This window comes from Globicephala melas, chromosome 8, assembly GCF_963455315.2.
Source record: "Globicephala melas chromosome 8, mGloMel1.2, whole genome shotgun sequence".
NCBI classification, from domain to species: domain Eukaryota; kingdom Metazoa; phylum Chordata; class Mammalia; order Artiodactyla; family Delphinidae; genus Globicephala; species Globicephala melas.
The window spans coordinates 93940477-93962552 of NC_083321.1; the positions used below are offsets into that span (position 1 = coordinate 93940477).

At 44.2% G+C, this 22076-nt stretch overlaps 1 protein-coding gene across 3 annotated transcripts in view; it reads left to right on the forward strand.

Moving 5' to 3' along the window:
• The first annotated feature begins 273 nt into the window (after positions 1–273).
• Positions 274–22076, forward strand: part of KMT2A (lysine methyltransferase 2A) — a 75892-nt gene continuing 54089 nt past the window's right edge. For all 3 annotated transcript variants that reach the window (XM_060304135.1, XM_060304137.1, XM_060304136.1), the window contains exon 1: positions 274–720. In XM_060304135.1, the coding sequence (XP_060160118.1) occupies positions 274–720 (447 nt within the window). The remainder of the gene's footprint in view (positions 721–22076) is intronic.

Consider the following 22076-nt stretch of genomic DNA (forward strand, 5'->3'; position numbering starts at 1 on the left):
GCGGGGCGGGCGGGCGGGCGGCAGGCTGCGGCCCGGGCCTCGGGATGGCGTAGCAGCGGCCTGGCGTCGGCAGCGCGGGCCCGAGCCCGCTATACAGCTTGCTGGGCCGGCTGGCGCGGCCCGGCCCTCGGCATAGCGGCCACGGGGTGCAGGCGGCCGGGCGGCGCCGAGCGGGCCAGGCAGGTTCCGGGGCCCGCGGCCCCCCCCCCTCCGCCTCCCCGCCCCCCTGTGTTGTCGCCTCTCCCTCTCGCTGCTTCACTTCACGGGGCGAACATGGCGCACAGCTGTCGGTGGCGCTTCCCCGCCCGACCCGGGACCACCGGGGGCGGCGGCGGCGGGGGGCGCCGGGGCCTAGGGGGCGCCCCGCGGCAACGCGTCCCGGCCCTGCTGCTTCCCCCCGGGCCCCTGGTCGGCGGCGGCGGCCCCGGGGCGCCCCCCTCCCCCCCGGCTGTGGCGGCCGCGGCGGCGGCGGCGGCGGCGGCGGCGGCGGGAAGCGGCGGGGTTGGTGTTCCAGGGGGAGCGGCCGCCGCCTCAGCAGCCTCCTCGTCGTCCGCCTCGTCTTCGTCTTCGTCATCGTCCTCAGCCTCCTCTGGGCCGGCCCTGCTCCGGGTGGGCCCGGGCTTCGACGCGGCGCTGCAGGTCTCGGCCGCCATCGGCACCAACCTGCGCCGGTTCCGGGCCGTGTTTGGGGAGAGCGGCGGGGGAGGCGGCAGCGGAGAGGTAAGGGGGCGAGGAACCCCCAGGTCCGGGGTCTCGACCCTCTGCGGAGCCCCCTCCCCTCCCCCATCCGGGATTGTGGAGCATCCCAATTCGGGGACCATCCTGGGGTCCCTGACCCGGGGCAGATGGCCCTCCCATCTCGGGACCCCCATCCAGGGGTGCAGACCCCCAGGCGTCCCCACCCCGGGGTTCGGACCCATCTGGCCGAGGGCGTTTGACCCCCCACTCTCCTTCCCCTGACCCTTCCCCACATCCTCTGGCACAGACCCCTCGCCCGGGTTTCCCATCCCGGGACTGAACCCCTCCTCCCTTTCACAGATTACCTCATCCGAGCGAGATTCCTCCCTCCCTCCCTCCTAGAGACTTGATCCCGCCACATCCTCGCTTCCCTCTCTGGGCAGATGTTTTACTCCTGGGGCAGTTTTCCTCTTGGGCATCTCTCGGGGGATGGCCTCATCCAAAGCCACGTTCTTTTCCCACCCTTGGGGACCGATGTCCCTTCTAGCACCTTGCTTTCGAAAACCTGATGAACCCTCGCTCCGTCCCCGGGCCAGGTCCCTACACTACCAGCCACTCCCCCTTCCTTCACCTCCACCCGCACCCCCCCTACCCCCAGCGGAGAGGTTCTCCCCTCATCCCGCCCTTCCCCACCAGGAAAAAGCTACTTTCCTCTCCACCTTGCCTCCCTTCGCCTTCTTTCCCTCTGAAGATAACGGCGATCTCCTCCTACAGCAGTCTGTTTCCCCCATTTTACAGAGCTGCAGTTTCTAGCCTATTGGTAGCAGGGGATTACTCTACCTTCACTCCACCCTTTCCCTCCTTTAGAATGAAGGATTAGTGGCATCTTCGAGGGGAAAATTGTCCACTGTTCCCTAGGCTCAGAGAAGAGCAGCTTTCCACCATTCCCCCTGGAGAGGAGGCAGGTTTTCCCTCCAGCTCTGGGGAAGGGGGCCCCCGTGAGGGGCGGTGTTTGTGGGGTACTTGGGCAGCATCCTCCCAGGGGAAGCAGCTGCTCTCCTACCCCACCCACTGCGCCTGAGAGCACGCAGTCTTCAAACCTAGCTCCCTCCCGCCCTTCTCCTTTTCTCCGTCATTTCATTATTGATCCACCTTTTCCTAGGCCAATCCTGGGGCTTGGAAGGGGTGGGGGAAGCAGGGTTGGGGTGAGGAGAGTAGATAAGGGACAGTTTTACTGTAGTGCGGTGGTGGTGGCTGCTTCTGGTTGAGAGAAAGAGGGTTATGAAGAGGTTATGAAGCAAAGTTATTCCTTAGAAGGAGTTAGCATTCTCTCTCTGATTTGTTTGAGGGGGACCCAAGGTGGATGAAGGATCTCCAGCTTTGCCCCTTCCCCATTTAGTACTGGGGCGAGAATGGGGATGCTTTGATAGGCATTATTCAGCTCCCTTCAGCCAAAAGGAAAGTTGCCCTGGGAAGGGAAGTTGAGTTCAGGTTCAGCCAGTGGCGTTGCGCATTTGTTTTACATTGGATGCAGAAGGGGGAGTTTGAATCGTAGGGGAAGGGGGAGAATGGGATGGGGGATGCTAGGAGGAAGAGCAGCTGCTAGGGGCTGAAGCGGAGGGGGGTAGGGGGTTGCTGCTTTGGAGTGCTCTTGATTGAAACAGAAAGGGAAAGATAACAACCAGCCGTTTCCTGCGTGCTCTGCCGTTGGTGCACACAAAATATCCTGGGCAAACCCCTCGTCCCCTATTGTGCCCCGCACCCCTTTAGATCTACAGAAAGATCCTGGGCAGAAGGGGAGGGAGGAGATCCCAGGGACCCTGGCCCCTCCTTTCAAGGAGCTGGCATTTTTTAGTTGTTAGTCTTCCTGCCTCCTTTTTTAAATCGTTTCTAAGGCATCCTGATCAGGAGACTGACAACAACCCGCCTTCTGACAGAGCAAGGAGGACATGATGGGGGCGTGTTCCTTGCGATGTAGCTAGCTGCAGCGTCCCTTTTCCCTGCCTCTCTCTGCTCTCTCTCCACCTCCTTTTCCCAGCCTTCAGAAGGCAGCTGCAGTCAGCAGGGTTGTTTGAGACTATTTATTGGTTGCTGTAGATTATTATTTTTTTTTTGAAAGGCCAATTCTGTATTTTTTAAGCTAACAACACAGATCCCATGTAGTTGGAGAACCAAAGGCCTCATACATGACAAAAAGACTGAACCGTTCAGGTTACTTGCATGGAGTTGGTGCTTAAATGTGAGTTGATTTTGCTTTTTTAAAAGATACAGCAGCAAAAAAAAAAAAATAGACTTACTGACATTTCATTTACCTGCTTGTTTTCAAAATTGAGACTTGCCTGGTTATATGTAGAATATTAGCCCCATGTATATTTGAGTATAATAAGAAAGTCTCTATTAGGAGAAGTTAGTCTATTTTTAAGGGGATCCTGAGAAGCATTTTCTTCTTGTTTAGCATGCTTATTTATTTTATACTGAAGGACCAAGTGTTCACATTCCAAATGTTGTTATCACATATTCAAAAGCAAAGTTTTATGCTGACAGCTTCCAATCATAGCTTTTCAAGAGACTGGTTAGAAAGAGAGCCACCTGGATTCAGGGACCTAATGTCTGGGCACCAGAATATTTTATCTGTTGGTCTTTGACAAATCACCTTTAAAGTTTTAATCAGGTGCTAACATTTTCTTATCCACTGGCATTATTTTGCTTAGCAGTAGTATGTAGTGTAAAGCCTGTCAAGGAAATGCAGTAATTTCAAATAAGATCATATTAATACCTTTTTTCTTTAAAACTTTCGCCTGAACAGTAGTTGCTACTTCATCATGAGGAAAGTGGTTGACTCCTTACATTAAACTTCAGTATTTTTTCTGAATTAGGCTTGAATGAGCTGTTGTTCCATTGGTAAGCCTTTTATGTGGTAGTTTGAGTTAATCTAGGATGGGTTAATGGTATGCATTCATGAGTTCTAACCCATGGTATGGCTTAGTACTAAACCATGTGATTATATCCTTTGACCTGGTTGTTTTCAAGGTGGAAACCAAGCATTTTGTTACAGAGTCTTACAAATCAATGATAAAGTTCCAACAAGGAGGTTTAGGGTTCCCACGGGCTGACATAGAGTTCTAAAGATTGTTTCTCAGAAGTTGCTCACAGATCTGTATCAAGGCTTGTGTGGATTCATGAAGACATGGTTTGTGATCCAAAAGGATTCTAGCCTCTTTAAATTCTGGTTCGCTTTCAGTGAATAATGACTATAACTTCATAACAAAACGTAAGTTAATACTTATTGAATACTAAGCTAAGGTGGTTGAAAGGTGACAGAACTTCCATATCAGTTCCCTGTTTAAACTCCTTTAGCTGTAGAAGATTTGTCCTTTACTGCCATAGGTTCTGAACTTCCCTCGGGATTGATATCTCTCTGAGTAATAACTACATGTAAGAGTTCTTCATGACCAAGGTCTGTCAGAATGGGATTATTTTAAAAAATATATAGATGTTGCTGAACTCCTATTTGGGCTTTCTGTGTGACAATTATGAAGTAGAATTAGAGTTTTATTTGATTGAGCACTGTGAGAAATCACGGAGGTCTGCTTTTCCGCCTTCCCTTTCCCCTGCATGGTGTCAGGGTCCCACTTTTCTGAGGATTGTTTCAGGTGGTATATATGTGACTCTACTTTGCCATCTAATTAAACACAGTACAGCATCCTCTCTGTTGACTAGAATTTGGGCTGTTTTAATGTGAACCCCAGAAGTGGTCTATTTATCAGCAAGTAATCTTTATTACTTTCATAATCCAGTTACCATTCCTACCACCTCACAAAATGTTAAAAGCAGAATTTCCACCCTGATCATAACATGGCGAACTTTGATTAGATATAAATGGAAACCGAATCACAACATTGGTATGTATTTGTCTGTATTTGAAATGGCAGTTTAGTTCGGGTGGACTAAGGTGGGCTCTTGGGTTGGGCTTAGAAAAGATGGTGGTCCTGGAGTGGGAGAGTGTCTGTGTTTTTTTTTTTTTGGATGTTCGTTGGGCATATGTGCCAAGAGTGGGAGTTGCTCCTTCATTACCTTCACAGCTAATCCTGAGCTGGGCAGAAGGAAAGTGAAGCAGAGAACACAAGTAGACTAGAAGAAGCCCCTCCGCGTGAAAGTCGATGGACATGGGCTCTCCTCGCACTCGTCTCTGTCACTCACCAGTCTGGACAGTTTCACTTTTAACTTGAAATTTCCGATCAGTAAAATGAAAAGGTTGGGCTAAATGTCAGCGCAGGAATCTTTTCTGCTCCAGTATTCTGATTCCTCTCTGTTATATTAATTATTTGCTCAGGTCAGAACTTCTCATTCTGAATTTATTTAAAAAGTCAGAGTCAGTGAGCTTGTTTGGTAATTTTTTTTTTTCTTTTTTGGCTGCATTGGGTCTTTGTTGCTGTGCGTGGGCTTTCTCTAGTTGTGGCGAACGGGGGCTACTCTTCGTTGCGGTGCGCAGTCTTCTCATTGTGGTGGCTTCCTTCTCTTCTCGCGGAGCACGGGCTTTAGGTGCGCGGGCTTCAGTAGTTGTAGCACACGAGCTCAGTAGTTGTGGCTTGTGGGCTCTAGAGCGCAGGCTCGGTCGTTGTGGCGCACAGGCTTAGTTGCTCCACGGCATGTGGGATCTTCCCGGACCAGGGATGGAACCCGCGTCTCCTGCATTGGCAGGCGGATTCTCAACCACTGTGCCACCAGGGAAGCCCTGTTTGGTAATTTTTAATGTCAGAGTGTACATTTGCCATTAAACTGCCATTATTATTGGGAAGAGAAATTTGAACTTGGTGGGATAGTTTTCATTGTATGGAAAAAAATGTAAGGATTTTATGGAAAAAGTTCTTTGCTGAAGTTGACCAATTTCATTTATAAGAAAAGTGAAGATAAAATTTTAAGTATAACTCATTATCTGGTGTTGAGAGGCCCTCTTGTTTGGCTAAATTTGTTTTCATGTTTTCAATATTGTAGATTCCTGACTCTCCAAAAGGGAAGTTATTTTCAGTCTAGGTGGTATATTCCTTTAGATGTGTGAGCTTTTAAATGAAAAAAATCCAATACACTAATGTATTTACAAATCCAAAGTGATGGTACCTACATTGCAGGGAGTAGTTGTTAATACGCTCTAAAACGTAGTTTAGTTTGTACTGATCATCACAAGTGCAGTCTTTAGAACTTTTCTTCATCTTTCGCTGAAAGGCATATCACTTGTCCCCATCTTTACCTTCCATCTAATTATCTTAAGGCACATGCTCTTGTAGGAAATCATCATTCACAAAATAGTGATTGATCTTTTGATTGGAAGTTGAGAAGAGAAAATACTCCCATCTTGACTCCCCTCCCATCTCTGCTCACCTGGGAGCTGGCCTTCCACAGAGCAGCTGTGCAGGCTTAATACCCGTTGCCTTCCTTGCCCTGTGGCTGGGGGGGGGTGGCCAACACTTGTTTCGCTTGCTCTGAGGCATAACAGACTGCAGTGCCTCTCTCTCCTTTGGAGACTCACTGTTTTAATTGTAGGTCTCCTAATTAAGATCTCTTTGTGCCTGCCCACATTCCACTAGTGTTGGCACAGAACTTCAGCTTCCTTCTAGCACTTAACTGAAGGCCTTCAATCCGGCCTTTTGTGAATATCTTGTCTCTTTCCATTCTTCCTCTGCCAAGGTGGAGAGCCCAGTGGCATACACCTATGAGAAAGGGGGAAGCTTTGTGACTATCACTACTTTGGGAGGAATTTATTCTAGGATTGCTGGGATGGGACCTTCTTTTGTTTGCATACGTTATTTTCAGGAATTAAGAAAAGTTAAATTACTAATGAGTCTGACATGAGGTACCTACATTTTAGTCAGATTCTTAACCCTATAGGCACTAGTAGGAAGAAGGAAGCTAAAGAGTTTACTATTAAAAAGTGTTTGTTTGGGTCTTATCTAGATTGATTTAAAGCTTGATAAATAAAAGCTTATGGAGTAAATCACAGACTTCGGGGTTTTGTGGTTGCGAAGACAATCAATCAAATGAAATTACTGATTGTTCCTAAATTGTATCAGATTTTAAAGCATAGAGTTAACTTTGATATTTGAATTAACTTTTTTGATTAGAAAAGACTGCAGGAGGATCTAGAAATTATTGAGTTAATTAAGAAAACTCTTGTAGCCTCCAGTATTTCCTGAGAAGATCAAGAATTGGCTAGGTTTCTAGAGCAGTTTCAGAAGCAGGGAAAGTAATTTTTCTGGAAAATGTAGCTTCACTTTAGTTCGCGTTATGTTAGTGCTCAAAATACAGCATGTCCTTTAGCGGATCTATATGTGCCATGCTAGAGGAAATGCAGTCTTTATTAAGAAGAAGGAATCTTGAGTCCTTCACCTGGACCCAGATGGTTTCATTGATCACATCAGTATGAGGCGGACAAAGGGCTACTTTTTTGTTGTTGTTATTGTCATTTCCTTGGTTGTGAAGAAGGCCTGAAAGAAGGAAGTTTATGGCATGCATGAAATAAAGCTGGAGGCCTGCGCTCTTATACCTGAGTGGGTGGTTTTATGGCCTAATTCTCTAATTGCTGGCATTTATGACAGTGTGGATGCAACTGGCCCTGTGGCTGAGGTGGATTATGTTGGGAATAGGGAGAGAAAAGGGGTCCTTTTGTTAGCCTTTTCATTTCCCCCCTCAATAACTTCTCTGAGAAAGCCCTGAGGAAATACAGAGACACTTGGACTGAGGGAATGGCATCCCATAAAATGGTTCTTTATGTTTTTAAAAAGGATGAGCTGCTTTTCTTGATCTATCCAAAGAAATCCATACCACCACTGTTAAATATTTCAATGAGCTTTGTACCTTGTCAGGTTACACACCAGGGGAAGCCAACCAGGAGGCTGGAGGTGCTGCTAGGCGTTTGCTTTTAAAGACTAAGACATTTGAAAGAAGAATGCTGCTGTGTGACTTGCAGTTGTTTTGGATGATATAAATCCCCTTGTAGGATTCGTATGAAACTTCTTAGAGTTCAAACTTGGTTTAACTTTTTAGATTTTGAATGCAACTATTCTAATGAGTTTTAGTTTTAAGGAAACAAAGATATAAATGTAAGAGTTAGTTGGCAGTTTTCTGTGCAGTGTATGAAAATTCCCCTTTCTTTGAAATGAGTAGTTGTTTTTCTGTTGGACAAATAGACTAAAGGGATTTCCCCAGCTGTTTTACCTTTAATTATCGCTTCAGCAGTGCCTTGTGGGGCACCAGTGGGTAGGAGCTATTCAACTGCCATTTATTTCTGGAGTTGGAGTTTTTTCCATATATTTTATCTGTTTTCTTGCATTTCTGTGTTTTGGGTTTGGTTGGAATGTTTGGGTGTAGATGTTTTGATGTCTCTCATCATTGAGAGCTATGAAGCTTTCTAACATTCGAATTGTTTTAGAGAGATCCAACCCTTATGGTCCACGCTTTGCTGAAGCATCATTGTTTCATTCTCATTTTACAGCATCAAAGTAATTGTGGCTTTCTGTCTTGAATTAGGGGAGTAACATTACTTGTGAGGAGTGTTTTTGGAGAAATTTTTTTTCACTAAGCTCTCCTTTGTACTATCTCAGTTCTAAAAACTGGGGAGTAGTTAATCACACGTATCTGTAATAAATATCTACACCTAAAGGAATAAATATTTACACGTGCTTGTATTCAACTTCTGTCCATCCATGAGTATTGACTGATTTTTAGATCAAACACAAGCATACAACATTGTCCCTAGATTATTATTGCCTTTAATTATAAGCAGTAAAACCATGTGGATAACATCTCTTTAAGCTTAGTTAATGAGGAAATCCTTTTGTAATCTCTCCAGCAAGGATTTTTTATTTGTGCATATGTAAATACCTTTACAAAGGAAGGACAGAATCTCATTATGTAATCTGTAATAGTGTGAGATAGTACAGCACAGTAATTAAGAGTTTATTAAGACCATGGGCTCTGGGTTCAGACTGCCTGGGTTCAAATCTTGGCTCCACTATTTATTAGCTGAATGACCTTGAAAAACTTTCTTAACCTCTCTGTGCTTCAGTTTCTTCATTTGTAAATCAGTGGTAATTGTGCTTCATAAGATTATTGTGAGGCTTAATTGAAATTATGCATGCAAAGTACTTAGCACTTTGCCTGGTACAGAGGGATCCCTAATTATTATTAGGACTCAGTAGGACTCAGATTGTAAGGACAGGAGTGCTTAATCTTTTTTTTTTTTCCCCCCACCGAGGTAACAGGTTTTTTTTACTTGGAGGTATACATATATATGTGTACACATATATACCTATTCGAGTGCTATAATCTTGACTTTAGAATGTTCTTGATTTTGGTATGGGTGTCAAGTTCATCAGTAAGCTAGGTGGAACCAAACTGAAGCCAGTCACACATCTTGGTAACAGTGGGTACCGTTGGTATCCAACTAGAATGTTATTAGCGATAAGGCATAAAAGGGAATAAAAAGAACAGGACAGTAAATAGGCAGGTAGGTAACCAAGGAAGGCAGTGCCTTCATGAGTTGCATAACTGTCAAGCCAAGACAGCTATATTGGGGTTGCTACCCTTGGTCCCTGTAACTAGTGTTCCTTATCTTTTTGAGTATGAGTACTTGGTGATTTCCTAAAACAACTCCGAGGTCCTTCAGGCTTCTTGGCCCCCAAGTTCAGATTCATTAGTCTATACTTGGTAGCTATTTGACATTTGTTCTCAAAGTTTTAGCTTAGGGAGAGTGGAGAGTAAGTGTTGGTCTGTGGAGATCAATGCAGCTAACAATTTAATTACAGAAGAAATGCTAAGTTGTAGGTTGGAACTTAACTTGAGAAATAAAAATAACCACGAGCAGAATAGTCAAAAACAAGTTAAACTTCACCTAGTAGAGGATAATATGCTTAAGGAGGAAAAATATAGTTCTCTTTTATCTCACTTAAAAAAAAAAAGGGTTTGGGCTTCCCTGGTGGCGCAGTGGTTGGGAGTCCGCCTGCCGATGCAGGGGACGCGGGTTCGGGCCCCGGTCCGGAAGGATCCCGCATGCCGCGGAGGGGCTGGGCCCGTGAGCCATGGCCGCTGAGCCTGCGCGTCCGGGGCCTGTGCTCCGCGGCGGGAGAGGCCGCGGCAGTGAGAGGCCCGCGTACTGCAAAAAAAAAAAAAAAAAAAAGGTTTGCTGAAATACTTAATACACTGCCTTTTACAGATGAAGAAACCGAGATACAGACACGTTAAATAGGTTTCCTTAAGTCATATGGCTAGTAAGTGGCAGAGCTAGAATTCAAATCCAAATCTGTAACTATTCGAAGGCTTGTTCACGCTCTCTGCACTGTGGTACCTTCAGTCCCTTTCTCTTCTCAGCCCATCCAATAAATTTCTGAGGCTTGTCTGTGATACTATTGTATTGTTTCTTTAATGTGTCCCTGTTTTTCTGTTTTTACCATCCTACTTTAAATTTCCATTACCTTTGCATGGATTAAAACCATAAGCTCCTAACCGGTCTCACTGCCTTCCTTTTCACTGTATAGTGGTGCCAGTGGTTTTCTTAAATACAGATCTGATTCTGTCACTTTATTCCTAAAACCCTTTGACTACTCACTGAATGTAAAATAAGATTTAGAATTCCCAGCCCTTTATAATCTAGCTGGCCTACATTTCTACATTTTGAACATTATCTCCTGAACACACATTTTCACTTAAAGTGCTTCAACCATATTGAACTACCAGTCTATTAGATGTTCTCCACAGTCTGTGTGTACCTGCCTTTACACCTTTGCTAATGCCTTTCCTTTGCCTTAAAATGTTTCCCATCTTGACCTGCCTCTGACTTACTCATCTTTCATGGCTCAGTTCAGATCCCCAGATCCCAACTCTTCCGTGAAGCTTTCAAGATACCACTACTAGCTGAAATTCAGCTTCTTTCCTGTTTTCTTACTGTACTTTACCTACCCTTAAAGAATTTACTCCAGAATACTTTGTGTTGTAAATACTTTTGATTGTGTCTGTCTTTCCCCCAATAGATTATGATTTCCTTAAGACACAGACCATTTCTGAGTCATCATTTGTGTTTTATATTGTTTACAGTGGTGACTTTTCATATAGAAGGTGATCAGTGAATGTTTGTTGAACTGAAAATTTGGTATACATACAACTTCTAGGAACACTTTGGAAGGACATATTGCATAAGCTATTATGTTGTTGAAGACTATTAGCAGGATAATTTTGAGTAATTTTGAAAAATAGTAAGCTAACTTAAGTACCGCAGAGGAAAGTCTTAAGAGCCATCAAAGGACATTTTTGTAAAAGTACCGATTAGGGCTTTAAAAGTGATGTTGAGTGTTATAAAGCAGAAACTAACACACCATTGTAAAGCAATTATACTCTAATAAAGATGTTAAAAAAAAAAAAAGTGTTGAGGAATCCTGATGGGATGGCATCATCTTTTTTTTTTGCGGTACGCGGGCCTCTCACTGTTGTGGCCTCTCCCGTTGCAGAGCACAGGCTCCGGACGCACAGGCTCAGCAGCCATGGCTCACGGGCCCAGCCGCTCCGCGGCATGTGGGATCTTCCCGGACCGGGCCACGAACCCGTGTCCCCTGCATCAGCAGGCAGACTCTCAACCACCGCGCCACCAGGGAAGCCCGGCATCATCTTTTATATAGATAATGCTGGCACTGATCACCCACTTACTTGAGTGTTGTTTCCACTTCTAGGTTCCTCAACTTAGAGGGGATGAGGGTACCTTGGAGAGGTTTCTGAGGAGACTCAAAAGATGATTATATGATTGGAAGTCAGACCTATGAGGAAAGGTTGGGAGAATGAAAAGTTAAGAGGCAACTTAATAACTCTTCAAAAAACATGAATGGATCCATTATTAGGAATGGTAACCAGCTGTTTTCCAGCTCTACTGATGCTAAAATAAGAGAAAAATAGGTTTAAATTGAAGCAAAGGGTAGTTGTGTAAGGAACTTGTTGCTAATGATGGTTTTCATTATAGTGATGGCGAAAAGATTACCGAAATAATTTTATGATCTTCTCTGGAGGTGAATTTTAAAGGACAGGAGTCCTGCCTATGTATGTGTAAAATGACTTCTCAAGCTACCTTCTCATTCTCTGAATCAATAAGTTATTTCTATTTAGATCCTAGAGGGCATGGATCATGTTTTATACTTTTTAATATTCCCCAAGGGGTCCTAGGGTCTCACTGGCTCCCTAAGAAGTATTTGAATTGTCAGTTTATGGCAATAATTAACTTTCAGTAGTAAGCTCCAAAGAAATGTCTTTATGAAATGATTTTTTTGTGTGTGAAATGATTTTATAGTGGTTTTATAGGAGAATAAAAACTTAGAAAATGAGCTAAGAGGGAGCTAAGAGGGAAACCTTAAACATCAAGAGAAACCAGGGAAAGTAGTAGATGTGGTCTCAATATAGGAAACAAATAAATATTTGTAGCTTTTATGTCCATTTTCAGTTGTAGTCTAAAGAGCTGTGCTTCAGAATATCCCTTGTTAAGGGTATCACTGCTGTGGATGCATTATAACAAGTGCTTTGTAAATCCTTTCCAGTCTAATAAGTTGGCTTCATGTGAATGAGGATTATAAAGGCCTCTGACCCTTGGCTTTTGAGGCCATGAGGAGGGCTTACATTACTTAGAATGAAACCTTTTTAGATATGTTGGGTTGCGAAAAGCATTTCCGGTACAGTCAGAATGAAAACTGTGAATTGGGATTATTCATATAGATTACCAAAAGTCTGGGCAGAGCTGATATTAACACCAGCTCATTTTCCTACTAGCTCTTAGTCGCAAAACCTTGAGTGGGTTATTGAAGCTTTAGGACTTTGGAATTTAGTACTGGAATTGTGTATAATTTCCTTCTTGTAGATAAATGGATACTAGGCTTATTTAAGGTTATTTGGCTTTAAATATTAAAAATATAATGAATATTTTCTAAGTTTCGTATAGTAAATGCTGTCTACTGTTAACCAGATCATCTCATAAAATGACTGGAGTTCAAAGGTGAAGCTGGATTGTTGCAGGGATTCTGCGAGTGGTGGCAAAGTGAAGGGCAGCTTGATTCCCTAATTGTAAAATTGGTGTCATTTGAGAAACTGGGAATTGGAAATATAAGGGAGGCATACTTTTCCCGTAACTTTTTTTTTTTTAATTTTTATTTATTTTCTTTATTTATTTTTGGCTGCATTGGGTCTTTGTTGCTGTGCGCGGGCTTTCTCTACTTGCAGTGAGCCGGGCTACTCTTCATTGCGGTGCAGCGGGCTTCTCCTTGCAGTGGCTTCTCTTGTTGCAGAGCACAGGCTCTAGGCGCCTGGGCTTCAGTAGTTGTGGCTCGCAGGCTCAGTAGTTGTGGTGCACAGGCTTAGTTGCTCCGCGGCATGTGGGATCTTCCTGGGCCAGGGCTCGAACCCGTGTCCCCTGCATTGGCAGTTGGATTCTTTTTTTTAAAAATAAATAAATAAATAAATAAATTTATTTATTTATTTATTGGCTGAGTAGGGTCTTTGTTGCTGCGCGCAGGCTTTCTCTAGTTGTGGCGAGCAGGGGCTGAGTGGGGGCTACTGTTCATTGCAGTGCGCGGGCTTCTCATTGCGTTGGCTTCTCTTGTTGTGGAGTACGGGCTCTAGGAGCGCGGGTTTCAGTAGTTGCAGCATGCAGGCTCAGTAGTTGTGGCTCACGGGCTCTAGAGCACAGGCTCAGTAGTTGTGGCACATGGGCTTAGTTGCTCTGCGGCATGTGGGATCTTCCTGGACCAGGGATCGAACCCGTGTCCCCTGCTTTGGCAGGCGGAGTCTTAACCACTGCGCCACCAGGGAAGCCCTGGCAGGTGGATTCTTAACCACTGCGCCACCAGGGAAGCCCCTTTTCCCGTAACTTTCAATTGCTCCTCATACAAGTAGAAATTCAGAAAACAAAAGATTATAAAACGGCAAAGAATAATTCTCATGATTCTTTTTTTTTTTTTTCGGTACGCGGGCCTCCCACCGCCGCGGCCTCCCCCGTTGTGGGGCGCAGGCTCCGGACACGCAGGCCCAGCGGCCACGGTCCACGGGCCCAGCCGCTCCGCGGCACGCGGCATCCCCCCGGACTGGGGCACGAACCCACGTCCCCCGCATCGGCAGGCAGACTCCCAACCACCGCGCCACCAGAGAGGCCCTCTCCTGATTCTTTATTCTACTTGAGAGATTCCAGTGTTGACTAATAAAATACCAGGGACTTTTTTTTTTAAGTAAGTTAATGCCACCTAATGTGTGCTTCTCAGAATGTGGTGATGAAACTTCCAAATATGATGTAGTAGTCAGAAGAGTCAGTTGGTTTTTTAAGTTAGTAAGAACACAACTTCCCAACTCATATATTGTACATTAATTCCTCAAAAATGTTAGGTCAAAATTGTGTTGGCTGACTTAGTAGCTTTGTTGTTTTGCCAAAGGGATTATTTACTTTTGTCATGTAACTTCACTTTGCTCCTTCAGAAAACTGGCTTTTTGGAGAGATAACTCTTTTTACCTTTAGAGGAAAGAAAGTTGTGAATTTCTCAATGTTACTTTAGTTGCTGTTGATCATTCGACAGCCCAGAAGGAAAGATGCAACCTGACTTTTGCAGCAAGATCAGAACAAGCTGGAAGAAAGAACTACAAATTTTATAATAGAAACTTGTAGTTGAATGAACATATAGCTCAAAATGAAGTTAACTGCTGAAAGTTGGCATATGGAGGACCAAAACCTCTTGTAATAAAAAGAACCATCTCTGAAAACAGTGTTGGTGTTTGTTTAATTTTTCCAGCCTATTCAAGTGGATCTGGTCATTTTGTGGTACTTGCCTGTTAAACAGAGACGAATAAACCCTGTCATTGTGCTGATTAATTTAATTTCTACAGTATATAAGTGGGCTTATTTCTTTTGCTTCAGCAAGTAGATAAACCAGTTCAGACTTGGAACCTAGGAGTTTGGAAGTCCTGATTTTTGTTTGTTTGTTTGTTTTTTAAGGTCGTGTGAAGTGATTTGGGGCATTGCCAAGAATCTGTATAGCTTACTATCTGATGTAGTGCATTCATTTTGCCTTTTTTTTTTTTTTTTTTAAGACAATGAGCTTCTTTTTGTCGACCTCTTTTTCCGGAGCAGGATGGGTGGAGTTCACCTGTCTCATTTGTTTAGCTGTTTTGAGCATCTTTGCTTCTTGCTCTTGTTGATAATGGAGTGAGGATGAGGAACTACTTCTTTCTTTAATTACAAAGTGGGTATCATTTGTATTTCTTAGGTGAGAGTTGCTAGGTAGAATTGAATTAAATATTTGAAAACAATTTCATTCTTGTGTGGGTGAAAATTTTACCAACTATTGTTATTGAAGAACATTGTGTTACTGTCTTTGCACTCTTTAATCCTAGGTGGCTTTGGGGGTTAACATTTCTCAGTATCAGGCAGAGATCATATTTAAAACAGTGTAAATCTCTTCCTATCTGTTTTGCATTCAAACAGCCACAGTTCTCTTTGAGGCACCAGTAGCCAGAGAGAATCTGGCCTTGGCCCTGTCCCTGCCATTCTGTTGACAAGAGACTATGATGTCAGTTCAGTAACTGTGTACATTTCTAGACTGCTTGGATTTCAGAAACCATCTTGGCTTAAGAAGTTTGTCTCCTGATATCTGTGTAATTGACTATGCTTGAGTATTTTATTCTTTTCCCTTCTTATAAATTCAAAAACACCATTGTTAAATTCACTTTTTGGAAATGATTTACAGGTGTCACTATCTTTTTTTCTTTTACAAATGGTGAAAAACTGCTTGCGAAGAGGCTCATCTTCCTCCTAAATGGCATTCATAAACATAGCACTCTACAGAGTAAGAAACGGTGACTGGAAATCTAATCTGTTTTTCAAAGAACATCTTTTATGTACCAGGCAGATGACCAAGTATTGGGGCATTAGCATTGAACAGGTCCCTTCCCCCCTTCCCTCATGGAACTTACTGTCTGATTTCTCTTTACTGAGCTCGGCTTAAAATATAGCATGAATATAAATACTAAAATTATAATACCTTGCAAGATACTTTGGAAGTTGGTAATTTGAAGGCCAAAGAAAGCTCTCAAAACTAATATTAACAGAACTGTTCTTGGGAGCAATTCAAATAGTAGTCTTCATTTACTGATTTACTGATTCTTGAGAGTCAGTTATACCAGGTGTAATATGTGAATCAAGATATGAATCAAGATATTTAAAGTACGCCCAGGGTATTTTTTTTTTTTTTTTGCGGTACGCGGGCCTCTCACGGTTGTGGCCTCTCCCGTTGCGGAGCACAGGCTCTGGATGCGCAGGCTCAGCGGCCATGGCTCACGGGCCCAGCCGCTCCGCGGCATGTGGGATCTTCCCGGACCGGGGCACGAACCCGCGTCCCCTGCATTGGCAGGCGGACTCTCAAGCACTGCGCCACCAGGGAAGCCCACTCCCAGGGTATTTAATAGCTTTCCCCTTCCTGTTAAAAGGGAACTTAAGCACTAGCACATCCTTTACTGCCTTCTACAACTGAAGAAGTGCCACTCTCCACTTGTACTCTGGATTCCATCCCCTCTCATCTACTCAGGGTCATTCCTGCAGTTATTCCCCCTCTCTCCTGCATCACCAGTTTCTCTCTCATCAACATATAAAACTGTCTTAATATAATCCTTGTTTTAAAAAACCCTTGACCCCAGGTCCTCCCCCAGCTACTACCCAATTTTCTGCTCCCTTTCACAACAGAACTCCTTGAAAGTGCAGTATGTAATTGCAGGTGCCACTTTCTCACCTCTCAGCCACTCCTCAACCCCTGCAATTGGGCTTTTATCCCCATGACTCTAGGAAATTGCTCTTATCAAAATCCTCAAGGGCCTCTCTCTTGCCAGATTGAATAGATAATTCTCAGTCCTCCTCCTGTTCAACCTTTGGGCAGCATTTGAACCAGGTGACCACTCCCTTCTTGAAACACTCTTTTCTTGGATTCTGTAACACTACACTCATCTGCTTTTTTCTTAACTCATTGGTTATTAATTTTCAGTATTCTGTATGGCTTCCTTCCTCTGCTTAACTCCCCTGAATGCTGGCGTCACCTAAGAGTCTGCCTTTGGCCACCTTCTCTATCTGTGCACTTGTCCTCGGTGACCTCATCCAGGCCTCATCTGTATGCTGAGGACTCCTAAATCTTTGTCTCTAAACCTTGACTACTTCTTTGAGTCCCAGGCTTGTATTTCCAGCTGCCTATTTGACGTTCCATTTGCGTAATAATAATAAGCATGTTGAGTGTTTATCGAGTGTTGTGGGTCAGGCAGTATTCTCAGTGCTTCTCATGTATCATCTCACCTAATCTTGCCCACCTGCTGAGGTAGCCACTGCTATTCCCAGACAAGGAAACAGATATGCATTGAAGCACTTGAATATTTAGTAGGTATCTTACACTTCCCATGTCCAGAAAGTCTTGATTTTCTCCTTTCTCCTTGTTTCAGAATGACTCTGCCCTTTACCCAATAGCTCAGGCCTAAAATTTGAGAGTTATCCTTGATTTCTCTCTATATTCACATTCCAAATAACCCATCAGCAAATTCTGTCTGTACTACCTCCAGAATACCTTAAATCCAACTTCCTCTTATTAATTCTCCTACCAAAACCCCACACTTGCCCATTATAATCTTTTGGTTGGACTATTCCCTTATCTCCCTGCTTGTGTTCTTACCTCAGTGAAGTTTGTTCTTCACAGAGCAACTGTAGATTCCATGTGTAAATCAGTCAGATCTTACCATTCCCTCACTTTAAACATGTTGGTATCTCTCCCGCATCTCCCTTCTCCCCACTGCTTGGATAAATCCAGATTTCTTACCCTGTCTGGCAAAGCCGTACATGATCTGGCCTCTGGTCAGGTCTGCTTCTTCCAGCACCACCTCTTCTCATCTCACTCATTCTGCTGCACGGCCACACTGGCCTTTTGGTCTGTCATACATGCCATGCTCGTTGCTGTCTCTGGGCCTTTGCACTTACTATCTAGCTAGAATACTATGCCACCTAGATCTTTATATGTCTGTCTTTTTCTCATCATTTAGGTCTAAATCTGGGTTCAGCCACTTTTTTCTGCAAAGGGCCAGATGGTCTCTGTCGCAACGACTCCCCCCTGCTGTTGTGGTCCAGGAGCAGCCATAGACAATACAGAAATGATGACACATGGGGCTGTGTGCCAATAAAACTTTATTTATGCACACTGAAATTTGAATTTCTTATAACTTTCATGTGCATAAAATATTCTTCTTTGGATTTTTTTAACCATTTAAAAATGTTAAAAACCATTCTTAGTTCATGGACTGAACAAACCAGGTGGCAGTCCAGATTTGGCCTGTGGCCCACAGTTTGCCAAGGTCAGAAGCCTTTTCTGACCACCCTAGTGAAAACAGCCCTCACAGGTAACCCCCATCAATCCTTCACGCCCTCATTGCGTTCTTTATTTGTTACATGGTTATTTTCTCATGGGGCAGGAATTCTGTCAGTTCTTCACCTGTGTAGTCTAAAACAGTGCCTGGCAACACTCAGTAAATACTTGCTGGAGTGATTGAATGCCAGTCCCATTTGAATTTTGGCTGTAGGCTGCTATCTGCTCTCCAGTTATTCAGTCTCTTTCCTACTCTAATTTCATATGTATGTATCTAGAATAAACTTCAAACTTCAGAGTTATGCCTTGTCTACATTCGAGACCCAAAGGTAGCTCCTGCTGCGTATTGGATGAGCTTTGACCATACCATCCTAGAATTAACAAGGTTCTGATACTTTGTCTTTGATCTTGGCCCTGCTGTGGCTACCCCTTTCCAAACAAATCAATTTTTATCAATTTTTGCATCTGGTTTCCCACTTCTCCCCATTACCCCCTCCCATTTATTCTTTTTTTAAAAAAATATTGATCGATTGATTGATTGATTGATTTGGCTGCACCGGGTCTTAGTTGTGGCACTGGGGATCTTTGTTGCAGCATGCGGGATCTCTGTGGGGATCTTTAGTTGTGGCATGCGGGATCTAATTCCCTGACCAGGGATCAAACTTGGGCCCCCTACACTGGGAGCGTGGAGTCTTAACCGCTGGACCACCAGGGAAGTCCCTCCCTCCCATTTATTTATTTATTTTTTTAATTCTTTTTTTAAAAATAAATAATTTATTTATTTTGGCTGCGTTCGGTCTTCGTTGCTGCACGCGGGTTTTCTCTAGTTGCGGTGAGCGGGGCTACTCGTTGTTGCAGTGCGGTGGCTTCTCTAGTTGCGGAGCATGGGCTCTAGGCACGCGGGCTTCAGTAGTTGTGGCATGTGGGCTCAGTAGTTTTGGCTCGCGGGCTCTAGAGCACAGGCTCAGTAGTTGTGGCGCACGGGCTTAGTTGCTCCGCGGCATGTGGGATCTTCCCAGACCAGGGCTCGAACCTGTGTCCCCCGCACTGGCAGGCGGATTCTTAACCACCGCGCCACCAGGGAAGCCCTCCCATTTATTCTTAATCAGCCGTTGTCCATGATTTATTTCCTTTAGAGCTACGGTCTAAAAAACTTTTGTAGGTTGTGGGCTGCTTTTTTTCTTTGAGAATCTGAAGAAATCTGTGTCTCTCGTCTGGCAGATGCCCATATAAACAGAGTTTTGCCTGTGATTTCAGCAAACTCTCTAAGCTTAACTCCTGCCTATCAACTTGTCTGCAGCTAAATGCACGCTTAGCCCCTTTTCTGATAGAGAGCTCCCTTCCGTTGCACTTTGTCTTCATTCTCTTTCAGTGCCAACCCCTCCTCCCCATCCCTTTCCCATTTATTAGCGATTTGCTGTTGAGAATTTTCAGTCTCTTCCTGGCTGCTGTGTTCTCTTTCAGCATGTAAACACATTCAACTCAAAAAGTAGTCCTGGGGCTTCCCTGGTGGCGCAGTGGTTGAGAGTCCGCCTGCCGATGCAGGGTACACGGGTTCGTGCCCCGGTCCGGGAGGATCCCACATGCCGTGGAGCGGCTGGGCCCGTGAGCCACGGCCGCTGAGCCTGCGCGTCCGGAGCCTGTGCTCCGCAATGGGAGAAGCCACAACAGTGAGAGGCCTGCGTACCGCAAAAAAAAAAAAAAAAAAAGTAGTCCTGGACTTCCCTGGCTGTCCAGTGGTTAAGACTCCACAGTGGGGGGAAACTAAGATCCCACGTGCTGTGCGGTGCGGCCAATAAACAAACAAACAAACAAATAAGTAATCCCCCCAGGCACATCTTTCCTTACGTTGTGCCCATCGTGTCCTTTCCCATGGAATTGAGTTTTTCCAAAAGAGTGGTCTATACTGACTTCCATTTTTGTCACTTTTTAATCACACCTTGACCCACTGTGCTTTGGTTCCTCCTGCCTCTAACACTGCCTTGAAGTTGACCTTGGTAAGGTCATAGGTGACCTCCCAGTTTTGGTATCCTCTGTACAAAATCCTTTTGTATCCCTCCCCAACTTGGCCATCTCTTGATGCGTATTCTTCCCTTGACTGTTCTGTACTTAGATACATGATCTGTCTCCTTGGCCATTCCATCTCTATCTCCCCCCTTAGCGTCCCTTTCCCCTGTACGTGAAGTGTGGGTATTCCCTGGGGATCTGCCGTGTATCCTCTTTTTCTCTCTGTATTCTCTCCCTGGGTGACTGTTTATATACACAGTTTCAGCATTCATAAATTCATTGAATCAGATACGCTTTCTCCAGATCATTGTATCTTACAACTTGGACAGACATTTCAAATTCATGCTTCTAAACTGATTTCCCTCCTGCTCCTAGAAACCTCTCTTCTTTCTTTTTTCCCAGTCTTATAAATATATCACCATAAACCTAATCAACCTAAGCCCAACACCTGCAAGTCTTTACTGATTCTTTCCATCCCCTGAACCCTTTATATTGAAACCTTGTTCATTTTGCCTCCTAACTGTCTATGGAATCTGCCCTTTTCCTTAATCCCCATTGCCACTGCAGTCATTTTATAGCTGTTCTTACTGCCTCTGGTTTTAAAGGCAGTCTCTACTTCCCCACTGCTGTCATAGTGATCTTTTGAAAATATAAATCTAATCATGCTTCTCTCCTGCCCGAAAGTGTTACTGATGAGCTGTAGCCCTCAGGATGAGGCCCACACTTCCTTGAAGATAAACTTCAAACTCAGAAAGGCATTTAAGGCCTTTCATGATCTGCCTCTGCCTTTTTTCCTCCTCAATATCTTATGCTCCTTTCCCACATCAGCTAGGGCCTCAGCCCTACTGAACTGTCTGTAATTTCACTCCATGCCATGCTCTTTTGTATCTCTGTGCCTTTGTATGTGTTATTCTTTCTGCCTGAAATATCTCCCTTCAACCCTAATTTACCATCCTTTAGAAGTTTGAGTAGGCTTTCACCCTTTCTGCAGTGGCTTTCCTGACTCTTTCTCCTTGACTGGGTTAGTCACCTTTCTGCTGTGCTTCCATATTCATTTCTCTGGCATGTGTATTCCTCTGGCATAGCAGGAAACACACTGCATTCCATTAGTTTTTGTGGTTTTTTTAAAATTAATTAATTAATTTATTTTTGGCTGTGTTGGGTCTTCATTGCTGTGCCAGGGCTTTCTCTAGTTGCTGCGAGCAGAGGCTACTCTTGGTTGCAGTGTGTGGGCTTCTCATTGCCAGGCTTCTCTTGTTGCGGAGCACGGGTTCTAGGCGTGCTGGCTTCAGTAGTTGTGGCACGTGGGCTCAGTAGTTGTGGTGCACAGGCTTAGTTGCTCCGTAGCACATGGGATCTTCCTGGACCAGGGCTCAAATCCATGTCCCCTGCACTGGCAGGTGGATTCTTAACCACTGTGCCACCAGGGAAGACCCCTCCCTATGAATTCTTAAAAGAAGAATCTTATTGTCTAATTCTTTTGAGTGCACCAGTATTTTATGCTACTGTGCTATTACCACGTAATGTTTTTTAAACAGCGTACTGCATTTCCTTTATTTTCATTTTACAAACATTTATTACTCTAAATTTGTGCCAGATACTAAAATACAACAATGAATAAGTAAACTTTCCCTGTCTTTAAAGAGTGAGTGCTCTAGAGAAGGAGACAGACTTGTAAACACATTCTTTATCCATTATGCTAATTAAGTACTGGTGATTATGTATGTCTTTAAAATGCAGCGCTAAGACCTTGGTATTTTATTTTTTAAATTTATTTATCTTTTTGGCCACACTGCCCAGCTTGTGGGATCTTAGTTCCCCAACCAGAGATCGAATGCAGGCCCTTAGCAGTGAAAGCACAGAGTCCTAACCACTGAACCACCAGGGAATTCCCAAGCCCTTGTTATTTTAGAGCTTGTAGCGATAGACACTCAGAGAAATGTGCCAGCAGCAGTGTAGCTAACTGGAATAAATTCCCAAAGGAGAAGTGTTACT